The following is a 22847-nucleotide window of genomic DNA, read 5'->3' as shown; positions in this document are numbered from 1 at the left end:
CGGGGCAAAATTAAAAAAAAAATTGAATTCGTTAAGCAGTGATGTGGTGGAGACAGACTCCATACACAGTCTCAAATATAGATTTGATAGAGTCCAGGAGGCTCAGGAATCTGTACACCAGTTGATTGACAGTTGAGAGCTGGGACCAAAGAGCCAAAGCTCAATCTAGATTTCTTGTTGAGCAAGCACAACTAGGTGAAGGTAGATATAATAAAATAATCAATGATGGAGTCAGAGTTTGTCTCCTGTGGATTCCTTCCCATATTGGTCTCCGAATGCATGATAGAGCTGATGAGTTGGCCAAAACTTTTGCTCGTAAAGATGGAATTGATTACCATCTTGGACAGCCTTTGATCAGCCCGAGGGCAGCAATATTCCGGGAACTTCAGCAAAATCTTGCGGACTTGAGGAAGAGTGAAATTCACACCAATTACTCATAGGATCCTTTACTCATAAGTAGGTCATATGAGCCTTTATTCATAAACAGGCCATTTACGAGAAAAATGTCGTGTTTATGAGTAAACAGGCCTTCTTTTCCCAACTTTGAGGTAAACACCGGAGCTGGAGCCCCCTCGGGCAGTTCGTTGTCGCCTTCAACCTCGTTCTGACAGTTCCTGCGACGGTGCTGGAACCAATCGTATTGGCGTTTACCTTTCCACTGGGGACTTTCGGCGCCGTGGAGAGGGGGGGGGGGGATCTGCTGCATGGGTAACAGCTTCTCCTCCGTATCAACCTACCCAGGCTATGTTCCCTGAAGAGGCCTCTCCAGACCGATAACCAGAGCTCAACTCCATAGTCTCCTGAGACTGATGGATGCCTACTACAGTTGCTACATCTATCATTATTATATTATGCAGGAAGTACCGCACGTCTTTGGGTCATCCAATTAGGTTAGCAGACTTCTAGATGTCATCACTGCTAGGCTTAGGCTCGGCTACAAGTACCTCTGGCAGTTTGTAACATCTGCTGATGTAGATCTGACCAAATGTAAACTCTGTCAGCAGAACTATTCGCATACTTTGCGTCATTATATAATGGAATGTGAAAAAATCGCGGAATTCAGATATAACACCATTAATAGTGTCCAAGAAATGTGTAAGTACTTCATTGATAATGATCTGCTGCCAGGAATCTTAACAAAGTATCTGAAGTGTGCTTACTGTAGCTGCCGCCCAGTTGGGTGGGTGTGGAGCACATGACTGTAAAGCTGCCGCCCAGGTGGGTGGGTGTGGAGCACATGACAGTAAAGCTGCCGCCCAGTTGGGTGGGTGTGGAGCACATGACTGTAAAGCTGCCGCCCAGTTGGGTGGGTGTGGAGCACATGACTGTAAAGCTGCCGCCCAGTTGGGTGGGTGTGGAGCACATGACTGTAAAGCTGCCGCCCAGTTGGGTGGGTGTGGAGCACATGACTGTAAAGCTGCCGCCCAGTTGGGTGGGTGTGGAGCACATGACTGTAAAGCTGCCGCCCAGGTGGGTGGGTGTGGAGCACATGACAGTAAAGCTGCCGCCCAATTGGGTGGGTGTGGAGCACATGACTGTAAAGCTGCCGCCCAGTTGGGTGGGTGTGGAGCACATGACTGTAAAGCTGCCGCCCAGTTGGGTGGGTGTGGAGCACATGACTGTAAAGCTGCCGCCCAGTTGGGTGGGTGTGGAGCACATGACTGTAAAGCTGCCGCCCAGTTGGGTGGGTGTGGAGCACATGACTGTAAAGGCTGCCGCCCAGTTGGGTGGGTGTGGAGCACATGACTGTAAAGCTGCCGCCCAGTTGGGTGGGTGTGGAGCACATGACTGTAAAGCTGCCGCCCAGTTGGGTGGGTGTGGAGCACATGACTGTAAAACTGCCGCCCAGTTGGGTGGGTGTGGAGCACATGACTGTAAAGCTGCCGCCCAGTTGGGTGGGTGTGGAGCACATGACTGTTAAGCTGCCGCCCAGTTGGGTGGGTGTGGAGCACATGACTGTAAAGCTGCCGCCCAGTTGGGTGGGTGTGGAGCACATGACTGTAAAGCTGCCGCCCAGTTGGGTGGGTGTGGAGCACATGACTGTAAAGCTGCCGCCCAGTTGGGTGGGTGTGGAGCACATGACTGTAAAGCTGCCGCCCAGTTGGGTGGGTGTGGAGCACATGACTGTAAAGCTGCCGCCCAGTTGGGTGGGTGTGGAGCACATGACTGTAAAGCTGCCGCCCAGTTGGGTGGGTGTGGAGCACATGACAGTAAAGCTGCCGCCCAGTTGGGTAGGTGTGGAGCACATGACTGTAAAGCTACCGCCCAGTTGGGTGGGTGTGGAGCACATGACTGTAAAGCTGCCGCCCAGTTGGGTGGGTGTGGAGCACATGACTGTAAAGCTGCCGCCCAGTTGGGTGGGTGTGGAGCACATGACTGTAAAGCTGCCGCCCAGTTGGGTGGGTGTGGAGCACATGATTGTAAAGCTGCCGCCCAGTTGGGTGGGTGTGGAGCACATGACTGTAAAGCTGCCGCCCAGTTGGGTGGGTGTGGAGCACATGACTGTAAAGCTGCCGCCCAGTTGGGTGGATGTGGAGCACATGACTGTAAAGCTGCCGCCCAGTTGGGTGGGTGTGGAGCACATGACTCTAAAGCTGCCGCCCAGTTGGGTGGGTGTGGAGCACATGACTGTAAAGCTGCCGCCCAGTTGGGTGGGTGTGGAGCACATGACTGTAAAGCTGCCGCCCAGTTGGGTGGGTGTGGAGCACATGACTGTAAAGCTGCCGCCCAGTTGGGTGGGTGTGGAGCACATGACTGTAAAGCTGCCGCCCAGTTGGGTGGGTGTGGAGCAAGACTAGTAACTGTGTGACTCACCATAGATGTAAAGTGCCTTGTATAGTGACTGTTGTGAGCCTCTTGTTGAATCACTTGATTATATAACATGATTATTTATATGTATTTGTGTAAATGTTTGTACATATACATACATACACGTGTATGTCAGTGCAACAATAGTGTCACAAGACTGTCACTTACTTAGCTACACGAACTATGGGGTTGTTCCTGAACCCATTATGGGCCTCTGTAACCCTTTCCACCACCGCCCACGGCATGGGTATGGGGTGCATAATAAAGAAAGAAATTGAATCTGTGTGCCAGTGGCTTGGGCTGGACGACAGAGCGAGTCACGCCGGTCTGTGGACGTTCATAACTTGTAAACCATTGGCCATATTTCCCTCTCCTCCACCGTTCCAACTCCTCTCCTGATCCCTTCACTGGCCTGTACAGTAACATCTTACAGGAACACATTATTTTCTGCTGAAACATATTATATTCGCGGGAGACCAAGGTATTCTCGTCTCTCAAACTAAAGTAAAGTGCTTATACCGTATAATATTAGTTATATAATATAGTATAAGTGAAGTCTAAAACATTAAAACGTCCCCCCCCCCCCTCCCACGCAAAAAATAATTTTAAAAGCCGATGCTTAAGTCATTGCGTAACAGTATGGTTAGCTGGTCTGTAATAATAAACTAGGAAAGACAGAGAGACATCTTTAAAATCGTGTTTTAATTTCCAGGCGAAATATATATTTGCAACATTGTGAATAAAAGTGTTGAGTATGGCAGATGGCCGCGAGAGTTCACTAGTGTTAAATACAACCAGCGTCCAGGGGCCAGATTCACGAAAGCACTTACGCAAGTACTTGCGAACGAGTACATCTTTTCTCAATCTTTGGCGGCTTTGTTTCCAATTATTAAACAGTTAATGAGCTCCGAAGCACCAGGAGGCTGTTTATAACAATAACAACAATTGAATGGGAGGTTTTCATGCTTGTAAACTGTTTAATAAATGTAACCAAAGCCGTCAAAGATTGAGGAAAGATGTACTCGTTCGTAAGTGCTTGCGTAAGTGCTTTCGTGAATCTGGCCCCAGGTCTGGGGACTTATTAATTCAGACGTAAACACACTGACACATCCACACCCCGGAGGGTATAGACTCGTTCCTCTCAATGTTTGCTGATGATGCAAAAATTATGAGGAGGATCAGGACAGCAGGAAGATAGTATGAGGCTACAAGATGACCTAGACAAACTGAAGGAATGGTCCGACAAATGGCTAATGAGGTTCAGTCCAAGTAAATATAAGGTAATGAAACTAGGCGGAGGAAATAGGAGGCCAGACACTAGATACCGAATGGGAGATGAAGTCCTTCATGAAACGGACAGAGAGAGAAAAAGCTAGAAGTTGATATCACACCAACCCTGTCTCCTGACACCAACATCAAAATAATAACATCGGCGGCGTATGCGAGGCTGGCTAACATCAGAACTGCCTTTAGAAACCTGTGTAAGGAATCTTTCCGGACCTTGTATACCACATATGTAAGACCAATCCTGGAGTATGCTGCCCCAGAACTCCATGCTTAGTTCTGGGGACTAGCCTATTCCACTAGGCAAGTCCTCAGAACTGAGAGGCATGAGATTACAAGGAACGGCTGCGTGCAATGCACCTCACGTCGCTGGAAAACAGGAGAGCTCGGGGAGACATAATCACTACCTACAAAATTCTCAGAGAAATTGACAGGGTAGATAAAGATAAACTGTTTAACACTGGTGGTACGCGAACAAGGGGACACAGGTGGAAACTGAATACCCAAATGAGCCACAGGGACGTTTGAAAGAACTTTTTCAGTGTCAGAATAGTTAACAGGTGGAATGCATTAGGCAGTGATGTGGTGGAGGCTGACTCCATACACAGTTTATAATGTAGATATGATAGAGCCCAGTAGGCTCAGGAATCTGTACACCAGTTGATTGACAGTTGAGAGGCGGGACCAAAGAGCCAGAGCTCACCCTCCCCCCCCCCCCGCAAGTACAACTAGGTAACATCAGAGCACATTCCCACACACCACAACATCTGCAGAAAAAACACTCATCCACCTTCTGCAACTTACATTAATTTTCACTTGAAGATAAAAGAGACACTCAAAGTCTTGGCACATTGTCTCAACTTGTGTCTCCTGGCCACACCGCAAGTGTAGGGAATTGTATTTGACTGTGCCAAAGTCTTTGTGGAATTGTTGACACAGTTCCAGGATACGAGCGTTATATTTGTGTGGTTGCGAGTGTCTTCTGTTTTTCTCACGCCCTCTTCCTCCTCCTGGACGCGAAGATGTTTGTTTATGATATTGACCGAAAGTCAATCGTGTTTGGTTCCAGATCTGTTGAAGGTCAAAGCTGAGGTCAGTCGAAATAGTTGGCTTCTCACCCAGCGTCAGGAGGATGACTGACCCCTCACCCAGCGTCAGGAGGACGACTGACCCCTCACCCAGCGTCAGGAGGACGACTGACCCCTCACCCAGCGTCAGGAGGACGGCTGACCCCTCACCCAGCGTCAGGAGGACGACTGACCCCCTTACCCAGCGTCAGGAGGACGGCTGACCCCTTACCCAGCGTCAGGAGGATGACTGACCCCCTTACCCAGCGTCAGGAGAACGGCTGACCCCTCACCCAGCGTCAGGAGGATGACTGACCCCTCACCCAGCGTCAGGAGGACGACTGACCCCCTTACCCAGCGTCAGGAGGACGGCTGACCCCTCACCCAGCGTCAGGAGGATGACTGACCCCTCACCCAGCGTCAGGAGGATGACTGACCCCTCACCCAGCGTCAGGAGGACGGCTGACCCCTCACCCAGCGTCAGGAGGACGACTGAAACCCTTACCCAGCGTCAGGAGGACGGCTGACCCCTCACCCAGCGTCAGGAGGATGACTGACCCCTCACCCAGCGTCAGGAGGATGACTGACCCCTCACCCAGCGTCAGGAGGACGGCTGACCCCTCACCCAGCGTCAGGAGGACGACTGACCCCCTTACCCAGCGTCAGGAGGACGGCTGACCCCTCACCCAGCGTCAGGAGGACGACTGACCCCCTTACCCAGCGTCAGGAGGACGACTGACCCCTCACCCAGCGTCAGGAGGACGACTGACCCCTTACCCAGCGTCAGGAGGACGGCTGACCCCTCACCCAGCGTCAGGAGGACGACTGACCCCCTTACCCAGCGTCAGGAGGACGGCTGACCCCTCACCCAGCGTCAGGAGGATGACTGACCCCTCACCCAGCGTCAGGAGGATGACTGACCCCTCACCCAGCGTCAGGAGGACGACTGACCCCTCACCCAGCGTCAGGAGGACGACTGACCCCCTTACCCAGCGTCAGGAGGACGGCTGACCCCTCACCCAACGTCAGGAGGACGGCTGACCCCTCACCCAGCGTCAGGAGGATGACTGACCTCTCACCCAGTGTCAGGAGGACGGCTGACCCCTCACCCAGTGTCAGGAGGATGACTGACCCCTCACCCAGCGTCAGGAGGATGACTGACCCCTCACCCAGCGTCAGGAGGACGGCTGACCCCTCACCCAGTGTCAGGAGGATGACTGACCCCTCACCCAGCGTCAGGAGGATGACTGACCCCTCACCCAGCGTCAGGAGGACGGCTGACCCCTCACCCAGCGTCAGGAGGACGACTGACCCCTCACCCAGCGTCAGGAGGACGGCTGACCCCTCACCCTGCGTCAGGACGACTGACCCCTCATTCAGCGTCAGGAGGACGACTGACCCCTCACCCAGCGTCAGGAGGACGGCTGACCCCTCACCCAGCGTCAGGAGGACGGCTGACCCCTCACCCAGCGTCAGGAGGACGGCTGATCCCTCACCCAGCGTCAGGAGGACGGCTGACCCCTCACCCAGCGTCAGGACGACTGACCCCTCACCCAGCGTCAGGACGACTGACCCCTCACCCAGCGTCAGGAGGACGGCTGACCCCTCACCCAGCGTCAGGAGGACGGCTGACCCCTCACCCAGCGTCAGGAGGACGGCTGATCCCTCACCCAGTGTCAGGAGGACGGCTGACCCCTCACCCAGCGTCAGGAGGACGGCTGACCCCTCACCCAGCGTCAGGAGGACGGCTGACCCCTCACCCAGCGTCAGGAGGACGGCTGACCCCTCACCCAGCGTCAGGAGGACGGCTGACCCCTCACCCAGCGTCAGGAGGATGACTGACCCCTCACCCAGCGTCAGGAGGACGGCTGACCCCTCACCCAGTGTCAGGAGGACGGCTGACCCCTCACCCAGCGTCAGGAGGATGACTGACCCCTCACCCAGCGTCAGGAGGACGGCTGACCCCTCACCCAGTGTCAGGAGGACGGCTGACCCCTCACCCAGCGTCAGGAGGATGACTGACCCCTCACCCAGCGTCAGGAGGACGGCTGACCCCTCACCCAGTGTCAGGAGGACGGCTGACCCCTCACCCAGCGTCAGGAGGACGGCTGACCCCTCACCCAGCGTCAGGAGGACGACTGACCCCTCACCCAGCTTCAGGAGGACGACTGACCCCTCACCCAGCTTCAGGAGGACGATTGACCCCTCACCCAGCAGCAGGAGGACGGCTGACCCCTCACCCAGCGTCAGGAGGATGACTGACCCCTCACCCAGCAGCAGGAGGACGGCTGACCCCTCACCCAGCGTCAGGAGGATGACTGACCCCTCACCCAGCGTCAGGAGGATAGCTGACCCCTCACCCAGCGTCAGGAGGATGACTGACCCCTCACCCAGCATCAGGAGTACGGCTGACCCCTCACCCAGCGTCAGGAGGACTTCTAAAGTCCACAAGCAATCCAGCTGGATGATCCCAATGTTGACCAAACGGAGGCAACATGAAACGTAACAGGGACACCCCAGGACCTGTAGGTAACAGGGACACCCCAGGACCTGTAGGTAACAGGGACACCCCAGGACCTGTAGGTAACAGGGACACCCCAGGACCTGTAGGTAACAGGGACACCCCAGGACCTGTAGGTAACAGGGACACCCCAGGACCTGTAGGTAACAGGGACACCCCAGGACCTGTAGGTAACAGGGGCACTCCAGGACCTGTAGGTAACAGGGGCACTCCAGGACCTGTAGGTAACAGGGACACCCCAGGACCTGTAGGTAACAGGGGCACTCTGGACCTGTAGGTAACAGGGGCACCCCAGGACCTGTAGGTAACAGGGGCACCCCAGGACCTGTAGGTAACAGGGGCACTCCAGGACCTGTAGGTAACAGGGGCACCCCAGGACCTGTAGGTAACAGGGGCACCCCAGGACCTGTAGGTAACAGGGACACTCCAGGACCTGTAGGTAACAGGGACACTCCAGGACCTGTAGGTAACAGGGCCACCCCAGGACCTGTAGGTAACAGGGACACCCCAAGACCTGTAGGTAACAGGGGCACCCCAGGACCTGTAGGTAACAGGGACACCCCAGGACCTGTAGGTAACAGGGGCACCCCAGGACCTGTAGGTAACAGGGACACTCCAGGACCTGTAGGTAACAGGGACACTCCAGGACCTGTAGGTAACAGGGGCACCCCAGGACCTGTAGGTAACAGGGACACCCCAGGACCTGTAGGTAACAGGGACACCCCAGGACCTGTAGGTAACAGGGACACCCCAGGACCTGTAGGTAACAGGGACACCCCAGGACCTGTAGGTAACAGGGGCACCCCAGGACCTGTAGGTAACAGGGGCACCCCAGGACACACCAGACCTCAACTTCTGCGTGAAGTTCCCATTATGATGTTATTGTCACCTAATTTGCATAGTTATAGGATACGGGCAAGCGAGCCAGGTCACTGTGGCGTGTGGCACTGTACACTGTTCTCACAGTCCTGGCACTGTAGACTGTTCTCACAGTCCTGGCACTGTACACTGTTCTCACAGTCCTGGCACTGATACAATTCTGAGTTGTTGCTCGAGTGCAATGTACACCTTCTGTTACACCCAACACTGCACCCTACACCCATCCTGTACACCCAACACTGTACCCTACACCCATCCTGCACACCCAACACTGTACCCTACACCCATCCTGTACACCCAACACTGTACCCTACACCCATCCTGTACACCCAACACTGTATCCTACACCCACCCTGTACACCCAACACTGTACCCTACACCCATCCTGTACACCCAACACTGTACCCTACACCCAACACTGTACCTTGCTCTCAGAACTCGCCACAGGGACAAAGTATTGCATGTGGCTATTTTGAAGCACCTCTGAGGAAGACTTTAGTCGTAGTCTGACATCCGAAGCTGAACGTGGGTCTACTATCTATTCAAGTTTCTCACGCAACTACTCCAATATTTATCTAAAATCAGAGTTTGATTCCTCCGTTTGCTTTCCCTAAGTGAAACAACGGCCCAGGACCTAGATTCACAAAGCTCGATGTTTTTCTTCGTATGTAAGTGTGCTACGAAGGTTCTTAAGTATTGCTAAACAGCGTTCCTACGTCCAATTCAGAAAGATGTACTTACGAAGATTTTAGCAACTTCACTTAAGTCTCGCTAGATGTTACTAGGGCTTTTCGTTTGATCAATCAGAGAAAAGGTATCATTTTTCATCCTACAGCTGTAGCCAATCACGACGCTGGCATATCTGAGCTTATCCGTGTTTACTTGCCACTTATTTACGTCGAATTTTTCTTATAAAATTAGTATATTTTGAAGTAAAACTATGTTTTGTTCAACTTCTGCAGTCAGCACCGACATTGTAGTAAACAAATATGTTACATTTGTTGTTTACCTACGTAATTCTAAGAGACATTGTGAGGCTTTCCTTGTCACTCCCAAGATTTGAGAAGTGATTGTATCTATTTACGTATATATTTACCTAAATATACCCCAGGGTGACAGCTATCTAGTGGCCTCGACGAGGACAGAAAGCCGGTGGCTTGTTAAAGGTCCCGCCAGTCGTCCTAATGATATTTTCTAGCTGGATTTTGGTATTTACGGCTTCATCGGGTAGGCGGTTTCATGGGTTTATAACCCTCTGGGGGAAGGGGGAATCTGTTTTCAGTCCTACTTGAGAGAACATACTCTCCAACACTATACCTGTGATTGCCCTGTTATCAGTGACTTCAGACCAAATGGTATGAGGTATTTTGAGCTCTGTAATAATTCATACACTCGAATATTGGAAGATAATCTTGTGCTGCACTCAGATTTTGCTAGTGAGTGGCTAATATTTATTATTACCAGTGTTATCCTTATTAAATCATAAATGTTAACCATGGATCATTAAGATGTCATATTGATATGTAATGTTGACCAAACCACACACTAGAAGATGAAAAGACGACGACAATGTAATTAATACTGCATTTCTTTTTGAATCATTAAATTGTGCAGTATGTCTCAATTTTTCACTTCTTTGGATATACAGTAGAAATGATAGTTTAAACAACGCATAAATATTTGTTGTATTATATTTTTTTAATTTAAATAACTGGATCAATATTTTTACAGCTGACAGGATTTGTTTTATTCACAGGTGCATTATCTGTTACAAAACATTTGGTTTATTGCAACACACAATGCTGGTACATAGCCTTCCCGGCTTGGTGCCTTCTATTGATAGTTACTTATTGTTACACAGCCAAATTGTGTAACAGGAAGAGGTCTTGGACCCCTGCTTCCCCCTCTCTCTCTTTTTTTAAGAGGCCATAATAGTCCATATAGTCATAATTATACGCCTAAGTATTCAATATTAAAAGTATCAAGTTTTTATCCTTACCTAACATCATTTCTGCAGCATATTTTTCTTTTATACCCAAATAGTATACCCAGATTATTTTATACACATTTTTTTAGTTATACCCAGCATTCCTCAAATAAGTAGCTGCCTCACCTCACTGCTATATAGCCTTCCCGGCTTGAAGCCTTCTATTGATAATTACTTATTGTTACACAGCCAAATTGTATAACAGGAAGAGGTCTTGAACCCCTGCTTTCCCCTTTCTTTTTTTTAACTGGCCATAATAGTCCATATAGTCATAATTATAGGCCTAAGTATTCAATGACAAAAGTTTTTGAAGTTTTTACCCTTCCCTTACCTAACATCATTTGTGCAGCTTAATTTTTCTTTTGTCTCACCCAGATTTAATTTCAAAATAAAACCAAACAAAATAAATTAAAAATGGGTATGTATAGCTAAGATACACCCCCCTATCTATATTTATTGCTAGGTGAACAGGGGCATTTGGTGATAGTAAATGCTCCCACCAGCCTGGGATCATCACCTCTCATATTTCATGTTCACCAGTGTTTATTTACTTAATAACTACTGGTATAATATCTTGCTATTATAAAACGTTTTCTAATATCATAAAAGACATTTTCTACAAGTTTCAAGCAGAGAATGCATATATAGCTAACACGAAGGACTTCTTCTTGATGAAACTCGCCAGCTAAAATGTTTGTTTATAATAAAATCGATCCTTCGTGTTTTGTAGTAGAGAAAAATTTAGTTATATCCAGTTTACGTAAAGGTACGAGTGGTCAAGAGCGACCTTAGTGCGACGGTGTTTACTTACGAAGATTTTCGTACATAGATACCTACCTGAATACCGATGTAACCGCTACGAAGATGCTAAGAAGGAAAACGTTCATAAGTACGTACGTAACTGCTTCGTGAATCTAGTCCCAGATTCACGAAGGTACTTACGAAGGTTTTTATTCTTAGCTACAAATGTTTTCCTTCTTAGCGCCTTCGTGGCGGCTACGTCGGTATTCAGGTAGCTACACTAAGAAGAAAAACCTACGTAAGTTTGGTCCGTTATCTAAGTGTACTGTCAACCACTCGTAGCTTTACGTAAACTGAATATAACTCAATTTTTCTCTACTACATAACACTGGGATCGATTTTAAGATTTTGGAAGTAAACAAAAGATTATAGCTGGTGAATCTCGTGAAGAGGAGTCCTTTGTGTTAGCTATATATGCATTCTCTGCTTGAAACTTGAAGTAAATATGTCTTTTATGATATTAAAATTAGTTTTATAATAGCAAGATATTATACCAGTAGTTATTAAGTAAATAAACACTGGTGAACATGAAATATAAGAGAAGGTGATGAGCCCTGCCTGATGGGATCATTTACTATCACCAAATGCCCCTGTTCACCTAGTAGTAAGGGTGTACCTTAACTATACATACCCATTTCTAATTTATTTAGTTTGGTTTTATTTTGAAATTAAATCTGGGTGAGACATAAAATAAAAATATGCTGCACAAATGATGTTAGGTAAGGAGAAGGGTAAAAATGTCACAAACTTTATTCATTGAATACTTAAATCTATAATTATGACTATATGGACTATTAAAAAAGAAAGAGGGAAGTAGGGGTCCAAGACCTCTTCCTGTTATACAATTTGGGTGTGGAACAAGTAATTATCAAAAGAAGGCACCATGCCGGGAAGGCTATGTAGCAGTAAGGCAGTGAGGTGAGGCAGCTACTTATTTGAGAAATGCTTATTTTATTTACCTAATAAGCTGAGGCAGCTTATTTTATTTGAGGAATATTCAGCTGATTCCTCTACATTTAGCATGGAACAAATTTGTGTCCAAGACCTCTTCCTGTTACACAATTTGGCTGTGTGTAACCAAACTAGAAGTACTCTACAAATCAAGGGACCCAGAATGTGGAATGACCTCCCGAATCATATCAAAGGCTGTACCTCTCTCAACCAGTTTAAGAGTTAAACTAAGTACTGCCTAATTAACTCCATGTGACCTACCTTGCCCCCTAAATGTCAACCCATGTCTTGCTATTTTTTAAACAACGCTGTTTGTTCACCAATGTGTACAATTGCTGATTTCTGCTATGTTATCCCCCATTTTTATTTTTTATTCCTTCTTTCAACACAATTTATACCTAATCACGATTACTATTAAGTTTTAGTCTAAGTGTTTTCCCCCACACCTTGCCCGAAATGCTATGAGTATTAGTGGCTTTAGGTATTGTATGTACTAGCTCTGTCTATTAATCCAACATTATGTTTGTAAATCAACTGTATGTACTTTTCCTGAATAAAATTTATTTATTAATATTTATTTATTAATCAGTAAGTATTAAAAGAAGGCACCAAGCTGGGAAGGCTATGTAGCACCATTGTGTGTAACAATAAGCTCTTGATAAAAATGAGTTCCCTGTTGGGTTATTTGTGGACCTGCGTAAAGCTTTTGACACTGTCAACCACCAAAACCTTCTTCTTAAATTACATCATTATGGAGTCAGAGGACATTCCCTGCAATACCGCAAATCCTACCTTACTGACAGGCTCCAGTATGTTTCTGTGAATAATACAATTTCTCCCACCCTACCCATCAACATTGGTGTTCCTCAGGGCAGCATACTTGGCCCTCTCCTCTTTCTCATCTACATTAATGACCTTCCAAATGCCTCCCAACACCTCAAACCAATTCTATTTGCTGACGACCCAACCTTCATTTACTCCAGTCCTGACCCCCTTGCTCTAAATGCCACAGTAAATACTGAGCTAAATAAAGTCCATCTTTGGCTAACTGCCAACAAACTCACCCTTAACATTGACAAAACTTTCTATATTCTGTTTGGCAATAAATCCTCTAATCAAATAAATCTCAAAATAAACAATACCCAAATTTGTAACAAATTAGATGGCAAATTCCTTGGCATTCTCATTGACCACAAGCTGAATTTCCAGGGACACATTCTAAATATATCAAAAAAAGTTTCAAAAACTGTGGGCATTCTTTCTAAGATCAGATATTATGTACCACGCCCTGCCCTGGTGACTCTCTATTACTCCCTTATCTATCCATATCTCAACTATGGTATTTGTGCTTGGGGCTCTACTACCCAAAATCATTTACGTCCTCTAATTACTCAACACAAAGCCGCTATTAGGACAATATCCAACTCTGGCCCCAGACATCACTCGGTACCCCTACTCAAATCTCTGAAGATGTTAGACATTTAGTCACTGCACATTCTCTCATGTGTATTATACATATATAAAACGCTAAACTGTAATGCCAATCCTGACCTCAAAAGCTTCATAGAAGGTTGTAACAGAACCCATGAGCACCACACCAGAAATAAATACAGTTTTCATATTCCTAGAGTACGACTTAATCAAACTAGAAATGCTCTACAAATCAAGGGGCCCAGAATGTGGAATGACCTTCCCAACCATGTTAAAGACTACCTCTCTCAACCAGTTTAAGATAAAAACGAAGCTATACCTAATAAATTCCCTGTAACCTACCTTACCCTTCTATTGTCAACCAATGTCTGGTTTTTTTTTTAAAGAGCGCTGTTTACGTAGGTAAACAACAAATGTAACATATTTGTTTACTACAATGTCCGTGCTGGCTGTAGAAGTTGAAAAAACATTGTTTTACTTCGAAATATACTAATTTTATAAGAAAATTTGACGTAAATTGGAGGCAGTAGAGCTCCGATAAGCCAGCGCTAAATCTTCAATATGAAGAATGTTACTGCTCTCTGATTGGCCAAACGAAACACAGTAGTGACCTCTATCGGCACGCAGGTGAACCAGACCCAGAACCCAAATATCTTCCTAAGTGGACCTACGTGAATTGCACCTAAGCATCTTCTTAGGGCATACTTAGGAACCTTCGTAGCAAACCTACTTACGAAGAAATACATGGAGCTCCTGAATCTAGGTCCTGGCCCCAGGCAACTGCCCCTGTCTGAAATTTGGACCCCTAATTTACTAACACCTGGTATATTAAGTAAAATCGGCTATGTCAGGAATATATTAACATTATTAATTTATGAACTTTATCACAGAGAATGGATTTAGTAGTTTTCCAGAGAAAATGGGATGTTGCACATAAGCATATCCACTATTTATGTATAATATTTCTCTTGTGAATAACTAAAACCTTCAGTCTGGAGGATAAATATAATAAAAGGGATTTACTCTAAATAATCAGTAAATCGAAGGTGTCCTTCCCTAAGTCGAATAGGACGAATTTGGAACCTTGCTAATGGTTGCGTCCACAGCAGAGCTGGGGAAGGAGACGCCACTGTGTGCATGGGCGTCCAGACGATAGCACACACCACCACCCATTAATAATCAGCACACTTCTTGAGCTTCCCGACAAAGGAATAGCAAAGTTTCCACCCAACCGACGAGCTCACCAAACCAGGGAAGTGTTGTATCGGGACAATTGTAGTGATTTATATTATTAATTATAACTAATATATTGCCCAGTTATGCCGCCTGTGCACCATCAGAACGGGTAAGCCCTGTTCCTATTATAATTTAATCTCCGCTGAATATATGCAGTGTGTAGTGGTAGCAGTTTACTACTGATAAATTACTTGGCAGGTGCAGTTTAAGAGAGGAGAGAACATCGAGTCCTCAATCACGAGGTTTTCTTAAGTCGCCATTAGGGCTCCAACCAACCAGGTTTCCCACACGTGACTGAAGGATACCCAGTGCTTATTACTAGGCTATATCGACTCTAGAGCTAAGAAATGACTGTTTTTACTAACTCATTTAGTAGCATAATTAACATTTTGTAGTTTATTGTCATTAGTAGTAGTAGTAGTAGACATCCTTCAGTCTCGGGAGACTATGGAGTTGCGCCCTGGTTGTCAATCCTGGTGCAGCATCTGGTGTGACTGATGAGGCCAATCCGAGAGTGGCAGGCCATCCCACACTGAGCACAAATGAAGTCCGATTCAGGTCTGTCTTCCTGGCTACCGGCTTTCCTTCTCTGTCTCTTTGCCTCCGATTCCTTAGCAAGTGACTCCTCGAACTTGGAGAGACCTCTTTGAACAGACTGCCCCCAGGCTGAACGGTCTGCAGCCAGTGTCTCCCATATAGCAAGATCGACGTCCATGGCTTTCAGGTCCCTCTTGCATACGTCTTTGTACCGTAGCTGGGGCTTGCCTGTTGGACGCTTTCCCTGCATCAGCTCTCCGTACAGGAGATCCTTGGGGATCCTGCCGTCGCCCATTCGCACAACGTGCCCGAGCCAGAGCATTCGTCTCTGTTTCAGCATTGTGTACATGCTGGTGATTCTTGCTCTCCCCAAGACGTTGTTGTTTATCACCTTGTCCTGCCAGGTGATGTCCAAGATGTGTCGAAGGCAGCGCATGTGGTAGGCATTCAGCTGTCTTTCCTGACGGGCGCGGAGTGTCCAAGACTCACTGCCATAAAGGAGAGTGCTCAAGACACAGGCTCTGTAAACCTGAATCTTAGTATACTCAGTTAGCCTATTGTTGGCCCACACTCTCTTTGTCAGTCTGGACATGGTAGTAGATGCCTTACCGATGCGTTTGTTTAGCTCCGTATCAAGAGAGAGGGAGTCAGAGATTGTGGAGCCCAGGTACACGAAGTCGTGAACGACTTCCAGTTTGGAATCGGAGATGCCGATGTCAGATGAGAAGTCCACTCCTTGTCCCATGACTTGTGTTTTCTTCAGGCTGATGGTGAGTCCGAAAGCCTGAAAGGCCTCGCTGAAGCGGGTTATGAGCCGTTGGAGGTCTTCGGCTGAGTGGGCAGTGACTGCTGCGTCGTCGGCAAAAAGGAAGTCGCGCAGACACCTCAGCCGAACCTTCGTCTTGGCTCTCAGCCTGGCGAGGTTAAAGACCTTTCCATCCGACCTGGTCCGGAGGTAAATGCCTTCCGTGACAGATCCGAAGGCGTGCCGCAGCATAACTGCGAAGAAAATCCCGAATAGGGTTGGAGCCAGTACGCAGCCCTGCTTTACTCCACTTCGGATGTCAAAGGCGTCTGATGTTAGGCCATCAAAGACCACGGTGCCCCTCATGTTCTCATGGAAAGATCTGATGATGCTGAGGAGCCTGGGTGGGCATCCGATCTTGGGAAGGATCTTGAACAGGCCATCCCTGCTGACGAGGTCGAAGGTCTTTGTCAGATCTATGAAGGCTACAAAGAGTGGCTGCTTCTGTTCCCTGCATTTCTCCTGCAGTTGTCTGAGGGAAAAGACCATGTCGATGGTGGACCTGTCAGCTCTGAATCCGCATTGTGATTCTGGATAGACTCTGCAAGTACTTGGAGCCTCTTCAATGCGACTCGAGCAAACAGCTTTCCGACAATAATATTGTCATTAACTGGTGTGATAAGCTACCTTCGTATTACCCCCTCCCCAAACCTGTGAATCAGATAACACCCAGCAGGACAAATTAAGAAAAATACATTTCACGTTACAACTATACAGTTCCTTCATAATATAGTTCATTTTTAATGAATTATATCATATAATATTACTATTAATAATGTAACAGTTTGCAATTAAACTCCAGCAGGGACAATTCCCCACAGCCCCTGCACGTGACTCACACAGTAATGACATTAATAGTACACATAATGTCTATTGACCACAAGCATGACACTCCCACAATGTCTATCTTTATCTATCCATATCAATAAGGGGAAGGGTTAACAGATGAAAGAAAATTTATAGTTTAATCTTAATATTATAACACTATAATAAAAACCACACAAATCCTCCTCTTTCTTACTTTGTACGTTACTTTAAAGCCGACATGTAGAAGAAGTTTGTTTATATTCATCAAGCCATGTATGCCGGTACATAGAGAGTGGGGTCACGAGGGGGGTCACGAGGGGGTCATGAGGGGGGTCAAGAGTGGGGTCATGAGGGGGTCAAGAGAGTGGGGTCACGAGGGGGGTCAAGAGTGGGGTGACGAGGGGGGTCAAGAGTGGGGTCAAGAGAGTGGGGTCATGAGGGGGGTCGAGAGAGTGGGGTCATGAGGGGAGTCGAGAGAGTGGGGTCGAGAGAGTGGGGTCACGAGGGGGGTCGAGAGAGTGGGGTCACGAGGGGGGTCGAGAGTGGGGTCATGAGGGGAGTCAAGAGAGTGGGGTCATGAGGGGGGTCGAGAGAGTGGAGTCATGAGGGGGTCGAAAGTGGGGTCACGAGAGGGGGTCGAGAGTGGGGTCATGAGGGGGGTTAAGAGAGTGGGGTCACGAGGGGGGTCAAGAGAGTGGGGTCATGAGGGGGGGTCAAGAGAGTGGGGTCACGAGGAGGGTCGAGAGAGTGGGGTCACGAGGGGGGTCAAGAGAGTGGGGTCATGAGAGGGGGTCAAGAGAGTGGGGTCACGAGGGGGGTCGAGAGAGTGGGGTCACGAGGGGGGTCAAGAGAGTGGGGTCATGAGGGGGGTCAAGAGAGTGGGGTCACGAGGGGGGTCGAGAGAGTGGGGTCACGAGGGGGGTCGAGAGAGTGGGGTCATGATGGGAGTCAAGAGAGTGGGGTCATGAGGGGGGTCGAGAGAGTGGGGTCATGAGGGGGGTCGAGAGAGTGGGGTCACGAGGGGGGTCGAGAGAGTGGGGTCACGAGGGGGGTCGAGAGAGTGGGGTCACGAGGGGGGTCGAGAGAGTGGGGTCATGAGGGGAGTCAAGAGAGTGGGGTCATGAGGGGGAGTCGAGAGAGTGGGGTCACGAGAGGGGGTCGAGAGTGGGGTCACGAGGGGGGTCGAGAGTGGGGTCACGAGGGGGGTCGAGAGTAGGATCATGAGAGGGGGTCGAGAGTGGGGTCACGAGGGGGGTCGAGAGTGGGATCATGAGAGGGGGTCGAGAGTGGGGTCACGAGGGGGGTCGAGAATGGGGTCACGAGAGGGGGTCGAGTGGGGTCACGAGAGGGGGTCGAGAGAGTGGGGTCACGAGGGGGTCGAGAGAGTGGGGTCATGAGGGGGTCGAGAGAGTGGGGTCACGAGAGGGGGTCGAGAGTGGGGTCACGAGGGGGGTCGAGAGTGGGGTCACGAGGGGGGTCGAGAGTGGGATCATGAGAGGGGGTCGAGAGTGGGGTCACGAGAGGGGGTCGAGAATGGGGTCACGAGAGGGGGTCGAGAGAGTGGGGTCATGAGGGGGGTCAAGAGAGTGGGGTAATGAGGGGGTTCAAGAGTGGGGTCACGAGGGGGGTCAAGAGAGTGGGGTCACGAGGGGGGTCGAGAGAGTGGGTTCACGAGGGGGTCGAGAGTGGGGTCATGAGGGGAGTCAAGAGAGTGGGGTCATGAGTGGGGTCATGAGAATGGGGTCATGAGACGAGTCATGAGTGGGGTCATGAGTGGGGTCATGAGAGCGGGGTCATGAGAGTGGGGTCATGAGACGAGTCATGAGTGGGGTCATGAGAGTGGGGTCATGAGACTGGGGTCATGAGAGTAGGGTCATGAGAGCGGGGTCATGAGAGTGGGGTCATGAGAGAGGGGTCATGAGAGTGAGGTCATGAGTGGGGTCATGAGACGAGTCATGAGTGGGGTCATGAGACTGGGGTCATGAGAGTGGGGTCATGAGAGTGGGGTCATGAGAGAGGGGTCATGAGAGTGAGGTCATGAGTGGGGTCATGAGACGAGTCATGAGTAGGGTCATGAGACTGGGGTCATGAGAGTGGGGTCATGAGAGAGGGGTCATGAGAGTGGGGTCATGAGAGTGGGGTCATGAGACGAGTCATGAGACTGGGGTCATGAGACTGGGGTCATGAGAGTGGGGTCATGAGAGTGGGGTCATGAGACGTGTCATGAGTAGGGTCATGAGAGCGGGGTCATGAGAGTGGGGTCATGAGACGTGTCATGAGTGGGGTCATGAGAGCGGGGTCATGAGAGTGGGGTCATGAGAGTGGGGTCATGAGACGAGTCATGAGAGCGGGGTCATGAGAGTGGGGTCATGAGACGAGTCATGAGAGTGGGGTCATGAGAGTGGGGTCATGAGACGTGTCATGAGTAGGGTCATGAGAGTGGGGTCATGTGACGAGTCGGGGGTCTTGAGAGAGTCATGTCATGGGGTCTTGAGAGTGGGGTCATGAGAGAGGGGTCATGACAGTGAGGTCATGAGTGGGGTCATGAGAGTGGGGTCATGAGAGCGGGGTCATGAGAGTGGGTCATGAGACGAGTCATGAGTGGGGTCATGAGTGGGGTCATGAGAGCGGGGTCATGAGAGTGGGGTCATGAGACAAGTCATGAGTGGGGTCATGAGAGCGGGGTCATGAGTGGGGTCATGAGAGTGGGGTCATGAGAGTGGGGTCATGAGACAAGTCATGAGTGGGGTCATGAGAGCGGGGTCATGAGTGGGGTCATGAGACTGGGGTCATGAGAGTGGGGTCATGAGAGTGGGGTCATGAGACGAGTCATGAGTGGGGTCATGAGAGAGGGGTCATGAGAGTGGGGTCATGAGTGGGGTCATGAGACGAGTCATGAGTGGGGTCATGAGAGAGGGGTCATGAGAGTGGGGTCATGAGTGGGGTCATGAGACGAGTCATGAGTGGGGTCATGAGAGAGGGGTCATGAGAGAGTCATGTCATGGGGTCATGAGAGTGGGGTCAGGAAGGGGGGGGGGTCCAAGAAAGAGAGGGTTCTCATAATAAAACATTCCTGAGAGTCAAGCGAGTCACTGAAGCAGTTGTCCATCTCCTTGAATGTTAAATATTTAAATGCCCAAAATGTTCCCGGTGAAGCCTTGTGGCAGGAATTGAAAACTCATTAACATGACAGCATTAATATTATATGTATATATATAATCTTCCCCCCCCCCCCTCCCCCCCATCCATTGATGATGTTTAACCCTCCCTGTCGTTACACAGGGTGGCGTGGAGGGACTCTGGTCGTGGTTCCAACTCCTCTGTGAGTGACTCTCCAAACCACAGCCGGGAGAGTAGAGAGGAAGTAGATGGGGAAGCCAGCGCCCCCGGCACGCCCAGCACCGGGGGCGGGACAGACCACCACACGCCCCCGCCCGTCACGCCCCGCAGCCCCCTGCCCATCCACAGGAGCAGCAGCAGTAGCAGCAGCAGCACCAATGTAGGTGGTGCAGGCGGCTCTTCTCCAACAGTCAATGGCTTTCGCTCGAGGCGGGAGTCGGAGGCGTCCAAGAGCAGCGAGGAGCGTAGACACCCGTGGCTGGCCAGGACCACTGGGGACTCCCGCGAGTCAAGGTGGGTGCTCTCAATCTCTAGGTGGGTGCTCTCACTCTCTAGGTGGGTGCTCTCACTCTCTAGGTGGGTGCTCTCACTCTCTAGGTGGGTGCTCTCACTCTCTAGGTGGGTGCTCTCACTCTCTAGGTGGGTGCTCTCACTCTCAAGGTGGGTGCTCTCACTCTCTAGGTGGGTGCTCTCACTCTCTAGGTGGTGCTCTCTCACTCTAGGTGGTGCTCTCAGTCTCTAGGTGGGTGCTCTCACTCTCTAGGTGGGTGCTCTCACTCTCTAGGTGGGTGCTCTCACTCTCTAGGTGGTGCTCTCACTCTCTAGGTGGTACTCTCACTCTCTAGGTGGTGCTCTCTCACTCTAGGTGGTGCTCTCAGTCTCTAGGTGGGTGCTCTCACTCTCTAGGTGGGTGCTCTCACTCTCTAGGTGGTGCTCTCACTCTCTAGGTGGATGCTCTCACTCTCTAGGTGGTGCTCTCACTCCCTAGGTGGTGCTCTCACTCTCTAGGTGGTTGCTCTCACTCTCTAGGTGGGTGCTCTCACTCTCTAGGTGGGTGCTCTCACTCTCTAGGTGGGTGCTCTCACTCTCTAGGTGGGTGCTCTCACTCTCTAGGTGGGTGCTCTCACTCTCTAGGTGGGTGCTCTCACTCTCAAGGTGGGTGCTCTCACTCTCTAGGTGGGTGCTCTCACTCTCTAGGTGGTGCTCTCTCACTCTAGGTGGTGCTCTCAGTCTCTAGGTGGGTGCTCTCACTCTCTAGGTGGGTGCTCTCACTCTCTAGGTGGGTGCTCTCACTCTCTAGGTGGTGCTCTCACTCTCTAGGTGGTACTCTCACTCTCTAGGTGGTGCTCTCTCACTCTAGGTGGTGCTCTCAGTCTCTAGGTGGGTGCTCTCACTCTCTAGGTGGGTGCTCTCACTCTCTAGGTGGTGCTCTCACTCTCTAGGTGGATGCTCTCACTCTCTAGGTGGTGCTCTCACTCCCTAGGTGGTGCTCTCACTCTCTAGGTGGTTGCTCTCACTCTCTAGGTGGGTGCTCTCACTCTCTAGGTGGTGCTCTCACTCTCTAGGTGGGTGCTCTCACTCTCTAGGTGGGTGCTCTCACTCTCTAGGTGGGTGCTCTCACACTCTAGGTGGGTGCTCTCACTCTCTAGGTGGGTGCTCTCACTCTCTAGGTGGGTGCTCTCACTCTCTAGGTGGGTGCTCTCACTCTAGGTGGGTGCTCTCACTCTCAAGGTGGGTGCTCTCACTCTCTAGGTGGGTGCTCTCACTCTCTAGGTGGGTGCTCTCACTCTCTAGGTGGGTGCTCTCACTCTCTAGGTGGTGCTCTCACTCTCTAGGTGGGTGCTCTCACTCTAGGTGGGTGCTCTCACTCTCTAGGTGGGTGCTCTCACTCTCTAGGTGGGTGCTCTCACTCTCAAGGTGGGTGCTCTCACTCTCTAGGTGGTGCTCTCTCACTCTAGGTGGTGCTCTCACACTCTAGGTGGTGCTCTCACTCTCTAGGTGGGTGCTCTCACTCTCTAGGTGGGTGCTCTCACTCTCTAGGTGGATGCTCTCACTCTCTAGGTGGTGCTCTCACTCTCTAGTTGGTGCTCTCACTCTCTACGTGGGTGCTCTCACTCTCTAGGTGGTGCTTTCATACTCTTGGTGGTGCTCTCACTCTCTAGGTGGTGCTCTCACTCTCAAGGTGGGTGCTCTCACTCTCTAGGTGGGTGCTCTCACTCTCTAGGTGGGTGCTCTCACTCTCTAGGTGGGTGCTCTCACTCTCTAGGTGGGTGCTCTCACTCTCTAGGTGGGTGCTCTCACTCTCTAGGTGAGTGCTCTCACTCTCTAGGTGGGTGCTCTCACTCTCTAGGTGGGTGCTCTCACTCTCAAGGTGGGTGCTCTCACTCTCTAGGTGGGTGCTCTCACTCTCTAGGTGGTGCTCTCTCACTCTAGGTGGTGCTCTCACACTCTAGGGGGTGCTCTCACTCTCTAGGTGGGTGCTCTCACTCTCTAGGTGGGTGCTCTCACTCTCTAGGTGGATGCTCTCACTCTCTAGGTGGTGCTCTCACTCTCTAGGTGGTGCTCTCACTCTCTAGGTGGGTGCTCTCACTCTCTAGGTGGGTGCTCTCACTC

At 50.0% G+C, this 22847-nt stretch overlaps 1 protein-coding gene across 2 annotated transcripts in view; it reads left to right on the top strand.

The window, feature by feature from the left end:
- The window catches only part of LOC123773871 (rabphilin-3A), a 648197-nt gene that overhangs the window by 551655 nt on the left and 73695 nt on the right, over positions 1 to 22847 (top strand). For both annotated transcript variants that reach the window (XM_069318825.1, XM_069318827.1), the window contains exon 8: positions 20397 to 20747. In XM_069318825.1, coding sequence (XP_069174926.1) covers positions 20397 to 20747 — 351 coding nt within the window. The remainder of the gene's footprint in view (positions 1 to 20396; positions 20748 to 22847) is intronic.

The sequence above is a fragment of the Procambarus clarkii genome, chromosome 91 (genome assembly GCF_040958095.1).
Source record: "Procambarus clarkii isolate CNS0578487 chromosome 91, FALCON_Pclarkii_2.0, whole genome shotgun sequence".
Taxonomy (NCBI): Eukaryota; Metazoa; Arthropoda; class Malacostraca; order Decapoda; family Cambaridae; genus Procambarus; species Procambarus clarkii.
This window is presented reverse-complemented; position numbering and strand designations above follow the sequence as displayed.